The sequence below is a fragment of the Oncorhynchus kisutch genome, unplaced genomic scaffold (assembly GCF_002021735.2).
Source record: "Oncorhynchus kisutch isolate 150728-3 unplaced genomic scaffold, Okis_V2 scaffold711, whole genome shotgun sequence".
NCBI lineage: Eukaryota > Metazoa > Chordata > Actinopteri > Salmoniformes > Salmonidae > Oncorhynchus > Oncorhynchus kisutch.
Window position 1 is genome coordinate 17577 of NW_022262656.1, and position 15488 is coordinate 33064.

General features: G+C 48.2%; 1 protein-coding gene across 1 annotated transcript; it reads left to right on the forward strand.

Annotated features, from left to right (window-relative positions):
* The first annotated feature begins 655 nt into the window (after positions 1–655).
* On the forward strand, positions 656–8915 carry LOC116361478 (bone morphogenetic protein receptor type-2). Its single transcript, XM_031815954.1, has 7 exons — positions 656–669; positions 1814–1817; positions 1950–2097; positions 2632–2768; positions 2897–3078; positions 5015–6216; positions 6528–8915. The coding sequence occupies exons 1-7, from the start codon at positions 656–658 to the stop codon at positions 6737–6739; spliced, it is 1899 nt and encodes a 632-aa protein (XP_031671814.1). The 3' UTR covers positions 6740–8915.
* Positions 8916–15488: the final 6573 nt, after the last annotated feature.

Sequence of the window (15488 nt, forward strand, 5' to 3'; positions counted from 1 at the left end):
TTTAATCAGTGAGGTGAGACCATGGAGCACTTTGAAACCAATTTAATCAGTGAGGGTAGACCATAGAACCCTTTGGAACCCATGTCATCAGTGAGGGTAGACCATAGCACCCTTTGAAACCAATTTAATCAGTGAGGTGAGACCACAGAACCCTTTGAAACCAATTTAATCAGTGAGGTGAGACCACAGAACCCTTTGAAATCCATGTCCTCAGTGAGGTGAGACCATAGAACCCTTTGAAACCAATTTAATCAGTGAGGTGAGACCATAGAACCCTTTGAAATCCATGTCATCAGGGAGGTGAGACCATAGAACCCTTTGAAACCAATTTAATCAGTGAGATGAGACCACAGAACCCTTTGAAACCAATTTAATCAGTGAGGTGAGACAATAGAACCCTTTGAAACCAATTTAATCAGTGAGGTGAGACCATGGAGCCCTTTGAAACCAATTTAATCAGTGAGGTGAGACCATAGAACCCTTTGGAACCCATGTCATCAGTGAGCTGAGACTATAGAACCCTTTGAAACCCATGTCATGAGTGAGGTGAGACCATAGCACCCTTTGAAACCAATTTAATCAGTGAGGTGAGACCATAGAACCCTTTGAAATCCATGTCATCAGTGAGGTGAGACCATAGAACCCTTTGGAACCCATGTCATCGGTGAGGTGAGTCTATAGAACCCTTTGAAACCCATGTCATGAGTGAGGTGAGACCATAGAACCCTTTGAAATCCATGTAATCAGTGAGGGGAGACCATAGAACCCTTTGGAACCCATGTCATCACTGAGGTGAGACCATAGCACCCTTTGAAACCAATTTAATCAGTGAGGTGAGACCATAGAACCCTTTGAAATCCATGTCATCAGTGAGGTGAGACCATAGAACCCTTTGGAACCCATGTCATCGGTGAGGTGAGACTATAGAACCCTTTGAAACCCATGCCATGAGTGAGTTGAGACCACAGAACCCTTTGAAATCCATGTCATCAGTGAGGTGAGACCATTGAACCCTTTGAAACCAATTTAATCACTGAGGTGAGACCACAGAACCCTTTGAAATCCATGTCCTCAGTGAGGTGAGACCATTGAACCCTTTGAAACCAATTTAATCAGTGAGGTGAGACCACAGAACCCTTTGAAACCAATTTAATCACTGAGGTGAGACCACAGAACCCTTTGAAATCCATGTCCTCAGTGAGGTGAGACCATTGAACCCTTTGAAACCAATTTAATCAGTGAGGTGAGACCATAGAACCCTTTGAAATTCATGTCATCAGTGATGTGAGACCACAGAACCCTTTGAAACCAATTTAATCAGTGAGATGAGACCACAGAACCCTTTGAAACCAATTTAATCAGTGAGGTGAGACCATGGAGGCCTTTGAAACCAATTTAATCAGTGAGCTGAGACCATAGAACCCTTTGAAACCCATGTCATCAGTGAGGTGAGACCATGGAGCCCTTTGAAACCAATTTAATCAGTGCGGTGAGACCACAGAATCCTTTCAAACCAATTTAATCAGTGAGGTGAGACCATAGAACCCTTTGAAACCAATTTAATCAGTGAGGTTAGACCACAGAACCCTTTGAAACCAGTTTAATCAGTGAGATGAGACCACAGAACCCTTTGAAACCAATTTAATCAGTGAGGTGAGACCATGGAGGCCTTTGAAACCAATTTAATCACTGAGGTGAGACCACAGAACCCTTTGAAATCCATGTCCTCAGTGAGGTGAGACCATAGAATCCTTTGAAACCAATTTAATCAGTGAGGTGAGACCATAGAACCTTTTGAAACCCATGTCATCAGTGAGGTGAGACCATAGAACCCTTTGAAACCCACGTCTGTCTCTCCCCGGTGGGATCTGACTTCTACATGGCTTGGGACATTCTGGATTGGGTGGTTAGGGTTTATGTATTTAAACCCTGGTTCTGTCTCTCTTCAGGTGGGTACAGTCCGCTACATGGCCCCAGAGGTTCTGGAGGGGGCTGTGAACCTGAGGGACTGCGAGTCGGCTCTGAAGCAGGTGGACATGTACGCCCTGGGCCTCGTCTACTGGGAGACCTTCATGAGGTGTACTGACCTCTTCCCAGGTAATAACCCTGACCTCTAACCCTGGGCCTGGTCTACTGGGAGACCTTCATGAGGTGTACATGAGGTGTACTTAACTAGGCAAGTCAGTTAAGAACAAATTCTTATTTACAATGACGGCCTACCCCAGCCTAACCCGGACGACGCTGGGCCAATTGTGGACCGCACTATGGGAGTCCAAGTCACGGCCGGATGTGATACAGCCTGGAATCTAACCAGGGTCTGTAGCGACGCCTCTAGCACTGAGATGCAGTGTCTTAGACCGCTGAACCAGGGTCTGTAGCGACGCCTCTAGCACTGAGATGCAGTGTCTTAGACCGCTGAACCAGGGTCTGTAGTGACGCCTCTAGCACTGAGATGCAGTGTCTTAGACCACTGAACCAGGGTCTGTAGTGATGCCTCTAGCACTGAGATGCAGTGACTTAGACAGCTGCGCCACTCGGGAGCCCAGAGAAACTTACTCCTGACCACAATTAGTTGTCAAATCACAGTATTGAATTTCCACCTTAGTGTTCTGGTTCCTCATTTCTCTCCAGGAGAATCAGTCCCAGACCTCCAGGTGGCGTTCCAGGCCGAGGCGGGGAACCACCCTTCCTTTGAGGACATGCAGGTCCTGGTATCCAGAGAGAAACAGAGACCCAAGTTCCCCGAGGCCTGGAAGGAAAACAGCCTGGTGAGACCTGTGGTGTGGTGTGGTGTATGGTGTGGTATGGTGTGGTGTATGGTGTATGGTGTGGTGTATGGTGTGGTGTATGGTGTGGTGTGGTGTGGTATGTGTTATCCTCTGTAACCTTCCCTCAGGCGGTGCGGTCCCTGAAGGAGACCATGGAGGACTGTTGGGACCAGGATGCTGAGGCCAGGCTGACCGCTCAGTGTGCAGAGGAGCGCATGGCTGAACTACTGCTGATCTGGGACCAGTCCAAGTCTGTCAGCCCCACACTCAACCCTACTGGTAGCAGCTGTACCACACTGTTCAATGATAGGTACAGACACTATACACACCCTCCACCGTACCACACTGTTCAATGATAGGTACAGACACTATACACACCCTCTACTGTACCATACTGTTCAATGATAGGTACAGACACTATACACACCCTCTACTGTGTACCATACTGTTCAATGATAGGTACAGACACTATACACACCCTCCACTGTACCACACTGTTCAATGATAGGTACAGACACTATACACACCCTCCACTGTACCACACTGTTCAATGATAGGTATAGACACTATACACACCCTCCACTGTACCACACTGTTCAATGATAGGTATAGACACTATACACACCCTCCACTGTACCACACTGTTCAATGATAGGTATAGACACTATACACACCCTCCACTGTACCACACTGTTCAATGATAGGTATAGACACTATACACACCCTCCACTGTACCACACTGTTCAATGATAGGTACAGACACTATACACACCCTCCACCGTACCACACTGTTCAATGATAGGTACAGACACTATACACACCCTCTACTGTACCATACTGTTCAATGATAGGTACAGACACTATACACACCCTCTACTGTACCATACTGTTCAATGATAGGTACAGACACTATACACACCCTCCACTGTACCACACTGTTCAATGATAGGTACAGACACTATACACACCCTCCACTGTACCACACTGTTCAATGATAGGTATAGACACTATACACACCCTCCACTGTACCACACTGTTCAATGATAGGTATAGACACTATACACACCCTCCACTGTACCACACTGTTCAATGATAGGTATAGACACTATACACACCCTCCACTGTACCACACTGTTCAATGATAGGTATAGACAATATACACATCCTCCACTTTACCACACTGTTCAATGATAGGTATAGACACTATACACACCCTCCACTGTACCACACTGTTCAATGATAGGTACAGACACTATACACACCCTCCACTGTACCACACTGTTCAATGATAGGTACAGACACTATACACACCCTCCACTGTACCACACTGTTCAATGATAGGTACAGACACTATACACACCCTCCACTGTACCACACTGTTCAATGATAGGTACAGACACTATACACACCCTCCACTGTACCACACTGTTCAATGATAGGTATAGACACTATACACACCCTCCACTGTACCACACTGTTCAATGATAGGTACAGACACTATACACACCCTCCACTGTACCACACTGTTCAATGATAGGTACAGACACTATACACACCCTCCACTGTACCACACTGTTCAATGATAGGTACAGACACTATACACACCCTCCACTGTACCACACTGTTCAATGATAGGTATAGACACTATACACACCCTCCACTGTACCACACTGTTCAATGATAGGTATAGACACTATACACACCCTCCACTGTACCACACTGTTCAATGATAGGTATAGACACTATACACACCCTCCACTCAACCCATCTGTACCTCACACACACACACCTACTCATACCAACTGCACTGCACAACGACACACACACACACACACCTACTCATACCAACTGCACTGCACAACGACACACACACACACACCTACTCATACCAACTGCACTGCACAACGACACACACACACAACCTACTCATACCAACTGCACTGCACAACGACACACACACACACATACCTACTCATACCAACTGCACTGCACAACGACACACACACACACACCTACTCATACCAACTGCACTGCACAACGACACACACACACACACCTACTCATACCAACTGCACTGCACAACGACACACACACACACACCTACTCATACCAACTGCACTGCACAACGACACACACACACACACCTACTCATACCAACTGCACTGCACAACGACACACACACACCTTGTAGTCCTCCTTGGTGATAAGTACCTGTTGTGTTGTTAACGTGTCTGTGGCCCCAACAGAAACCGCATGGGGCCACAGTCCGGCCCTGACCCTGCCTCGTCCTACATCGAGGAGCAGGACGGCACGACCAAGAGCACACACAGCGACGCCCCCTCCGCTTTGATTGGCCGGACGAGAGATGGAGGTGTGGCTGGAGAGAGGAACAGGAACTCTATAAACTACGAGCGGCAGCAGGCGGCTCACGCCCGTCTCCCCGGCAACCCCTCCGCTGGAACCTCCTCTTCCCTCACCACCATGACCTTCATCTCAGAGTCCAGCCAGGGTCATGACCCCAACCCTAACCTCCACCTGACCCTGACCCAGGAGGATCTGGAGACCACCAAGCTGGACCCCAGGGAGGTGGATAAGAACCTGAAGGAGAGTTCTGATGAGAACCTGATGGAACACAGCCAGAAACAGTTCTGTTCTCCGGACCTGCTGAGCCCCGCCTCCTCCTCCCTGCTCTTCCCTTTCATCAAGATGGCTGCCGAGGCGTCTCCCCCCGCCGTGTTCCCTCTCCCCAAGCAGCAAAACCTCCCCAAACGACCCTCCAGCCTGCTGCTCCGCACCAAGCCGCCTAAGAAAGACTCATCCTCTCTGAGGTTTAAATTTGGTCGACGTGGCAAGTCCAACCTACGACAGGTAGAGGGCGGAGCTAAGACCAACGGCGTGTCCAACGTCACCGCCGTCTCTGAGCCCCACCGGGTCAGCGCCACCAACAACCTGCTGGTCCTACGGGACCTCTCTGTGAACGGGCACGCGGCCGGGTCCTTGCCAGCAGGGGGCGCCAGCAGCACGGTGGGGCTCATTCTAAGTCAGAGCACGAACCCCCAGAGCTCTGAGGACGGCCAGCTGGGGCTGATCACTGCCAGCCCAGATGAACACCAACCCTTGCTGAGCAGAGAGACAGGACAACCAGATGTCCACTCCTCTAACGCACGGCCCAACAACAACAACAACAACAGCAACGGACTGGTACTGGGGGAGGGGGAGAGTGATGGGGGAGGAGAGGAAGAGGAGGAGGGAGCAGGAGGAAGTACCAGTGGAGAGACCCCCTGCTCCCTGGGGGAGAGTTCTGTGTCTGGTTCCTTGTCTGGACCTGACCCCAACCCTGTCCCCATGAGAGGTGAAGCCCTACTCAGGCAGCCTAAAGGAGGCCGGCGGCCGGAGAGACCCAACTCCCTGGACCTGTCCTTCACCACCAGAGACCTGGTCTCACTGGGTGAGCAAAGCACCCTCACAGCCTGACCCTACCCCTCACAGCCTGACCCTACCCCTCACAGCCTGACCTTACCCCTCACAGCCTGACCCTACCCCTCACAGCCTGACCCTACCCCTCACAGCCTGACCCTACCCCTCACAGCCTGACCCTACCCCTCACAGCCTGACCTTACCCCTCACAGCCTGACCCTACCCCTCACAGCCTGACCCTGACCCTCACAGCCTGACCCTGACCCTCACAGCCTGACCCTACCCCTTACCCCCTGACCTTAACCCTTACCCCCTGACCTTAACCCTGTGTTTGTGTTTCAGGGGAGGCCTTGGTCCAGAACCAGGGAACAGGGGAGAAGATTAAGAAGCGTGTGAAGACACCGTACTCCCTGAAGCGCTGGCGACCCGCCACCTGGGTCATCACAGATACCAAGGGGTCAGAGGTGAACAACAACAGGGGAGAAGGTCAGGCCCGGCCCAAGTCCAGCTCCGCTGTCTATCTGACCTCTGAACCCAGCGACACCCGCCTCTGAACTCTGACCTTCAGAGGGACAACACAGACAGTAGTGTTGTTCTGACAGCAGGAGGAAGCAGTGTTGTAACAGCAGTTGGTTGTGTCCCGTTTGTCTCTCTCGCTTTGTGTCTTTTTGATGACATTGCTTTAAGTTGAATCCAGCTATGCAGCAATCTCTTCCTTGTGGTTTCATTTGTCTATGTGTATAATGGGGCCTTCTCCAGTTGAAATCTCAGCCTGTGACCATGAGGGAGGCTGCTCTGGAGCCTTTAAACAGTCATGGTATTTGCTCTGTCTTTCAGCACCATAAGGACTTTGCTCCAGACATGACTGACTCTATGGTCTTAAAGACACAATTATCCACTTTTTTCATCTGTTCATGTTTGATTTTGTATCATGATTTAAATTGTGCAATAGGATACAGCTTTTAGGTGCTTTCATCATGTTTTTAACACTTGTTTAAATGTTTTAATATAATCTCTGTGTTGCACTTATAAATGGACACCAACTCAATATTTTATTCAGTCTGTAAACCCTCTCCTTAAATCAAACAACTGAAGTACTACCCACAGTTGTAATGTCAGTGGGCTTTCTCTGTTTACTGGAACTCTGGGACTACAATCACCTGACAGGACTGGGACTACAATCACCTGACAGGACTGGGGGGGGGCTACAATCACCTGACAGGACTGGGACTACAATCACCTGACAGGACTGGGGGGGACTACAATCACCTGACAGGACTGGGGGGGGGCTACAATCACCTGACAGGACTGGGGGGGGGCTACAATCACCTGACAGGACTGGGGGGGGGCTACAATCACCAGACAGGACTGGGACTACAATCCCCTGACAGGACTGGGGGGGGGGCTACAATCACCTGACAGGACTGGGGGGGGGCTACAATCACCAGACAGGACTGGGACTACAATCCCCTGACAGGACTGGGGGGGGGCTACAATCACCTGACAGGACTGGGGGGGGGGCTACAATCACCTGACAGGACTGGGACTACAATCACCTGACAGGACTGGGGGGGGGGCTACAATCACCAGACAGGACTGGGACTACAATCACCAGACAGGACTGGGGGGGACTACAATCACCAGACAGGACTGGGGGGGACTACAATCACCAGACAGGACTGGGGGGGACTACAATCACCAGACAGGACTGGGGGGGACTACAATCACCTGACAGGAGTGGGGGGGACTACAATCACCTGACAGGACTGGGGGGGGGACTACAATCACCTGACAGGAATGGGGGGGGGACTACAATCACCAGACAGGACTGGGGGGGGACTACAATCACCAGACAGGACTGGGGGGGACTACAATCACCAGACAGGACTGGGGGGGGACTACAATCACCAGAAAGGACTGGGGGGGGGGACTACAATCACCAGAAAGGACTGGGGGAAACTACAATCACCAGAGAACACTGGGATTCTGGGACTACAATCACCAGAGAACACTGGGATTCTGGGACTACAATCACCAGAGAACACTGGGATTCTGGGACTACAATCACCAGAGAACACTGGGATTCTGGGACTACAATCACCAGAGAACGCTGGGATTCTGAGACTACAATCACCAGAGAACACTGGGATTCTGGGACTACAATCAAGAGAAGCAGGATGCATCTGTTCAGAAATGGACGAACAGCAACAACAACACCTCTCTTTCAACAAAGAATCTCTGATTCCCACAATTCTGTCTGCTGGGAATCCAACTGTTTTTAAAGCAAACCTTCTGAATCATGCTGGAACTGTTTTCCCTGTCTTGTGAATCTGTACCATGTGGACTATGGATGTGTTGGCGTGTGTTTGCAACGTGTGTGTGGGGCTGGGCTGCGTGTTGTAGCTACATGCCAGCAGACGCAGGGTGCAGTGGATCTAGGCCGTGCAGGACCTGAAGTCTGTGTCAGGGGCTGTCTGTTTTAGTGCTGCTTCAGAGAGGATCAAATTAGCTTTCTGTTTTGGTATCTTGCATTTGTATGAGAAATATATGTTTGTGTATTGCAACAACAACGGACCTATGCTTTGTAAGGGTTAACTCTGACCTGCCATGTTAATATGATGAACACTACAGGTGCTCTGTAAGGGTTAACTCTGACCTGCCATGTTAATATGATGAACACTACAGGTTTGACAAAACAAAAACATTTTAATAAATATATAAAACACAGTGGTATAGTTAACAACTTCCCCTGTTAGATGATGATTAGGTATCTCCTCTCCCTTCCCCTGTTAGATGATGATTAGGTATCTCCTCTCCCTTCCCTTTCCCTGTTAGATGATGATTAGGTATCTCCTCTCCCTTCCCCTGTTAGATGATGATTAGGTATCTCCTCTCCCTTCCCCTGTTAGATGATGATTAGGTATCTCCCTTCCCTTCCCCTGTTAGATGATGATTAGGTATCTCCTCTCCCTTCCCCTGTTAGATGATGATTAGGTATCTCCTCTCCCTTCCCCTGTTAGATGATGATTAGGTATCTCCTCTCCCTTCCCTTCCCCTGTTAGATGATGATTAGGTATCTCCCTTCCCTTCCCCTGTTAGATGATGATTAGGTATCTCCTCTCCCTTCCCCTGTTAGATGATGATTAGGTATCTCCTCTCCCTTCCCTTCCCCTGTTAGATGATGATTAGGTATCTCCTCTCCCTTCCCCTGTTAGATGATGATTAGGTATCTCCTCTCCCTTCCCTTCCCCTGTTAGATGATGATTAGGTATCTCCTCTCCCTTCCCTTCCCCTGTTAGATGATGATTAGGTATCTCCTCTCCCTTTCCCTGTTAGATGATGATTAGGTATCTCCTCTCCCTTCCCCTGTTAGATGATGATTAGGTATCTCCTCTCCCTTCCCCTGTTAGATGATGATTAGGTATCTCCCTTCCCTTCCCCTGTTAGATGATGATTAGGTATCTCCTCTCCCTTCCCCTGTTAGATGATGATTAGGTATCTCCTCTCCCTTTCCCTGTTAGATGATGATTAGGTATCTCCTCTCCCTTCCCCTGTTAGATGATGATTAGGTATCTCCTCTCCCTTCCCCTGTTAGATGATGATTAGGTATCTCCCTTCCCTTCCCCTGTTAGATGATGATTAGGTATCTCCTCTCCCTTCCCCTGTTAGATGATGATTAGGTATCTCCTCTCCCTTTCCCTGTTAGATGATGATTAGGTATCTCCTCTCCCTTCCCCTGTTAGATGATGATTAGGTATCTCCTCTCCCTTCCCCTGTTAGATGATGATTAGGTATCTCCTCTCCCCTCCCCTGTTAGATGATGATTAGGTATCTCCTCTCCCTTCCCTTCCCCTGTTAATGATGATTAGGTATCTCCTCTCCCCTCCCCTGTTAGATGATGATTAGGTATCTCCTCTCCCTTCCCTTCCCCTGTTAGATGATGATTAGGTATCTCCTCTCCCTTCCCCTGTTAGATGATGATTAGGTATCTCCTCTCCCTTCCCCTGTTAGATGATGATTAGGTATCTCCTCTCCCTTCCCCTGTTAGATGATGATTAGGTATCTCCTCTCCCTTCCCCTGTTAGATGATGATTAGGTATCTCCTCTCCCTTCCCCTGTTAGATGATGATTAGGTATCTCCTCTCCCTTCCCCTGTTAGATGATGATTAGGTATCTCCCTTCCCTTCCCCTGTTAGATGATGATTAGGTATCTCCTCTCCCTTCCCCTGTTAGATGATGATTAGGTATCTCCTCTCCCTTCCCCTGTTAGATGATGATTAGGTATCTCCTCTCCCTTTCCCTGTTAGATGATGATTAGGTATCTCCTCTCCCTTCCCCTGTTAGATGATGATTAGGTATCTCCTCTCCCTTCCCCTGTTAGATGATTATTAGGTATCTCCTCTCCCTTCCCTTTCCCTGTTAGATGATGATTAGGTATCTCCCTTCCCTTCCCCAGTTAGATGATGATTAGGTATCTCCTCTCCCTTCCCCTGTTAGATGATGATTAGGTATCTCCTCTCCCTTCCCTTCCCCTGTTAGATGATGATTAGGTATCTCCTCTCCCTTCCCTTCCCCTGTTAGATGATGATTAGGTATCTCCTCTCCCTTTCCCTGTTAGATGATGATTAGGTATCTCCTCTCCCTTCCCCTGTTAGATGATGATTAGGTATCTCCTCTCCCTTCCCCTGTTAGATGATGATTAGGTATCTCCTCTCCCTTCCCTTCCCCTGTTAGATGATGATTAGGTATCTCCTCTCCCTTCCCCTGTTAGATGATTAGGTATCTCCTCTCCCTTCCCCTGTTAGATGATGATTAGGTATCTCCTCTCCCTTCCCTTCCCCTGTTAGATGATGATTAGGTATCTCCTCTCCCTTCCCCTGTTAGATGATGATTAGGTATCTCCTCTCCCTTCCCCTGTTAGATGATGATTAGGTATCTCCTCTCCCTTCCCCTGTTAGATGATGATTAGGTATCTCCTCTCCCTTCCCTTCCCCTGTTAGATGATGATTAGGTATCTCCCTTCCCTTCCCCTGTTAGATGATGATTAGGTATCTCCTCTCCCTTCCCTTCCCCTGTTAGATGATGATTAGGTATCTCCTCTCCCTTCCCTTCCCCAGTTAGATGATGATTAGGTATCTCCTCTCCCTTCCCCTGTTAGATGATGATTAGGTATCTCCTCTCCCTTCCCCTGTTAGATGATGATTAGGTATCTCCTCTCCCTTCCCCTGTTAGATGATGATTAGGTATCTCCTCTCCCTTCCCTTCCCCTGTTAGATGATGATTAGGTATCTCCTCTCCCTTCCCCTGTTAGATGATGATTAGGTATCTCCTCTCCCTTCCCCTGTTAGATGATGATTAGGTATCTCCTCTCCCTTCCCCTGTTAGATGATGATTAGGTATCTCCTCTCCCTTCCCCTGTTAGATGATGATTAGGTATCTCCTCTCCCTTCCCTTCCCCTGTTAGATGATGATTAGGTATCTCCCTTCCCTTCCCCTGTTAGATGATGATTAGGTATCTCCTCTCCCTTCCCCTGTTAGATGATGATTAGGTATCTCCTCTCCCTTCCCCTGTTAGATGATGATTAGGTATCTCCTCTCCCTTCCCCTGTTAGATGATGATTAGGTATCTCCTCTCCCTTCCCTTCCCCTGTTAGATGATGATTAGGTATCTCCTCTCCCTTCCCCTGTTAGATGATGATTAGGTATCTCCTCTCCCTTCCCCTGTTAGATGATGATTAGGTATCTCCTCTCCCTTCCCCAGTTAGATGATGATTAGGTATCTCCTCTCCCTTCCCTTCCCCTGTTAGATGATGATAAGGTATCTCCTCTCCCTTTCCCTGTTAGATGATGATTAGGTATCTCCTCTCCCTTCCCTTCCCCTGTTAGATGATGATTAGGTATCTCCTCTCCCTTCCCTTCCCCTGTTAGATGATGATTAGGTATCTCCCTTCCCTTCCCTTTCCCTGTTAGATGATGATAAGGTATCTCCTCTCCCTTTCCCTGTTAGATGATGATCAGGTATCTCCTCTCCCTTTCCCTGTTAGAAGATGATAAGGTATCTCCTCTCCCTTCCCCTGTTAATGATGATTAGGTATCTCCTCTCCCTTCCCCTGTTAATGATGATAAGTTATCTCCTCTCCCTTCCCTTTCCCTGTTAGATGATGATTAGGTATCTCCCTTCCCCTGTTAGATGATGATTAGGTATCTCCTCTCCCTTCCCCTGTTAATGATGATTAGGTATCTCCTCTCCCTTCCCCTGTTAGATGATGATTAGGTATCTCCTCTCCCTTCCCCTGTTAGATGATGATTAGGTATCTCCTCTCCCTTCCCTTCCCCTGTTAATGATGATTAGGTATCTCCTCTCCCTTCCCCTGTTAGATGATGATTAGGTATCTCCTCTCCCTTCCCCTGTTAGATGATGATTAGGTATCTCCTCTCCCTTCCCTTCCCCTGTTAATGATGATTAGGTATCTCCTCTCCCTTCCCCTGTTAGATGATGATTAGGTATCTCCTCTCCCTTCCCCTGTTAGATGATGATTAGGTATCTCCTCTCCCTTCCCTTCCCCTGTTAATGATGATTAGGTATCTCCTCTCCCTTCCCCTGTTAGATGATGATTAGGTATCTCCTCTCCCTTCCCCTGTTAGATGATGATTAGGTATCTCCCTTCCCTTCCCCTGTTAGATGATGATTAGGTATCTCCTCTCCCTTCCCCTGTTAGATGATGATTAGGTATCTCCTCTCCCTTCCCCTGTTAGATGATGATTAGGTATCTCCTCTCCCTTCCCCAGTTAGATGATGATTAGGTATCTCCCTTCCCTTCCCCTGTTAGATGATGATTAGGTATCTCCTCTCCCTTCCCCAGTTAGATGATGATTAGGTATCTCCCTTCCCTTCCCCTGTTAGATGATGATTAGGTATCTCCTCTCCCTTCCCCAGTTAGATGATGATTAGGTATCTCCTCTCCCTTCCCCAGTTAGATGATGATTAGGTATCTCCCTTCCCTTCCCCTGTTAGATGATGATTAGGTATCTCCTCTCCCTTCCCTTCCCCTGTTAGATGATGATTAGGTATCTCCTCTCCCTTCCCTTCCCCTGTTAGATGATGATTAGGTATCTCCTCTCCCTTCCCCTGTTAGATGATGATTAGGTATCTCCTCTCCCTTCCCTTCCCCTGTTAGATGATGATTAGGTATCTCCCTTCCCTTCCCCTGTTAGATGATGATTAGGTATCTCCTCTCCCTTCCCCTGTTAGATGATGATTAGGTATCTCCTCTCCCTTCCCCTGTTAGATGATGATTAGGTATCTCCTCTCCCTTCCCCTGTTAGATGATGATTAGGTATCTCCTCTCCCTTCCCCTGTTAGATGATGATTAGGTATCTCCTCTCCCTTCCCCTGTTAGATGATGATTAGGTATCTCCTCTCCCTTCCCCAGTTAGATGATGATTAGGTATCTCCTCTCCCTTCCCTTCCCCTGTTAGATGATGATAAGGTATCTCCTCTCCCTTTCCCTGTTAGATGATGATTAGGTATCTCCTCTCCCTTCCCTTCCCCTGTTAGATGATGATTAGGTATCTCCCTTCCCTTCCCCTGTTAGATGATGATTAGGTATCTCCTCTCCCTTCCCCTGTTAGATGATGATTAGGTATCTCCTCTCCCTTCCCCTGTTAGATGATGATTAGGTATCTCCTCTCCCTTCCCTTCCCCTGTTAGATGATGATTAGGTATCTCCTCTCCCTTCCCCTGTTAGATGATGATTAGGTATCTCCTCTCCCTTCCCTTCCCCTGTTAGATGATGATTAGGTATCTCCTCTCCCTTCCCCTGTTAGATGATGATTAGGTATCTCCTCTCCCTTTCCCTGTTAGATGATGATTAGGTATCTCCTCTCCCTTCCCCTGTTAGATGATGATTAGGTATCTCCCTTCCCTTCCCCTGTTAGATGATGATTAGGTATCTCCTCTCCCTTCCCCTGTTAGATGATGATTAGGTATCTCCTCTCCCTTCCCCTGTTAGATGATGATTAGGTATCTCCTCTCCCTTCCCTTCCCCTGTTAGATGATGATTAGGTATCTCCTCTCCCTTCCCTTCCCCTGTTAGATGATGATTAGGTATCTCCTCTCCCTTCCCTTCCCCTGTTAGATGATGATTAGGTATCTCCTCTCCCTTCCCCTGTTAGATGATGATTAGGTATCTCCTCTCCCTTCCCTTCCCCTGTTAGATGATGATTAGGTATCTCCTCTCCCTTCCCTTCCCCTGTTAGATGATGATTAGGTATCTCCTCTCCCTTCCCTTCCCCTGTTAGATGATGATTAGGTATCTCCTCTCCCTTCCCTTCCCCTGTTAGATGATGATTAGGTATCTCCTCTCCCTTCCCCTGTTAGATGATGATTAGGTATCTCCTCTCCCTTCCCTTCCCCTGTTAGATGATGATTAGGTATCTCCCTTCCCTTCCCCTGTTAGATGATGATTAGGTATCTCCTCTCCCTTCCCCTGTTAGATGATGATTAGGTATCTCCTCTCCCTTCCCCTGTTAGATGATGATTAGGTATCTCCTCTCCCTTCCCCTGTTAGATGATGATTACGTATCTCCTCTCCCTTCCCCAGTTAGATGATGATTAGGTATCTCCTCTCCCTTCCCTTCCCCTGTTAGATGATGATAAGGTATCTCCTCTCCCTTTCCCTGTTAGATGATGATTAGGTATCTCCTCTCCCTTCCCCTGTTAGATGATGATTAGGTATCTCCTCTCCCTTCCCTTTCCCTGTTAGATGATGATTAGGTATCTCCTCTCCCTTCCCCTGTTAGATGATGATTAGGTATCTCCTCTCCCTTTCCCTGTTAGATGATGATTAGGTATCTCCTCTCCCTTCCCCTGTTAGATGATGATTAGGTATCTCCTCTCCCTTCCCCTGTTAGATGATGATTAGGTATCTCCTCTCCCTTCCCTTCCCCTGTTAGATGATGATTAGGTATCTCCTCTCCCTTTCCCTGTTAGATGATGATTAGGTATCTCCTCTCCCTTCCCTTTCCCTGTTAGATGATGATTAGGTATCTCCTCTCCCTTCCCCTGTTAGATGATGATTAGGTATCTCCTCTCCCTTTCCCTGTTAGATGATGATTAGGTATCTCCTCTCCCTTCCCCTGTTAGATGATGATTAGGTATCTCCTCTCCCTTCCCCTGTTAGATGATGATTAGGTATCTCCTCTCCCTTCCCTTCCCCTGTTAGATGATGATTAGGTATCTCCTCTCCCTTTCCCTGTTAGATGATGATTAGGTATCTCCTCTCCCTTCCCCTGTTAGATGAT

Excerpts from the sequence above, each read along its gene's own strand:
- LOC116361478 (XM_031815954.1), top strand. Across the intron at positions 2,098-2,631 it reads GTGTACTGACCTCTTCCCAG|GAGAATCAGTCCCAGACCTC; the intron begins GTAATAACCCTG and ends ATTTCTCTCCAG. Across the intron at positions 3,079-5,014 it reads ACCACACTGTTCAATGATAG|AAACCGCATGGGGCCACAGT; the intron begins GTACAGACACTA and ends TGGCCCCAACAG.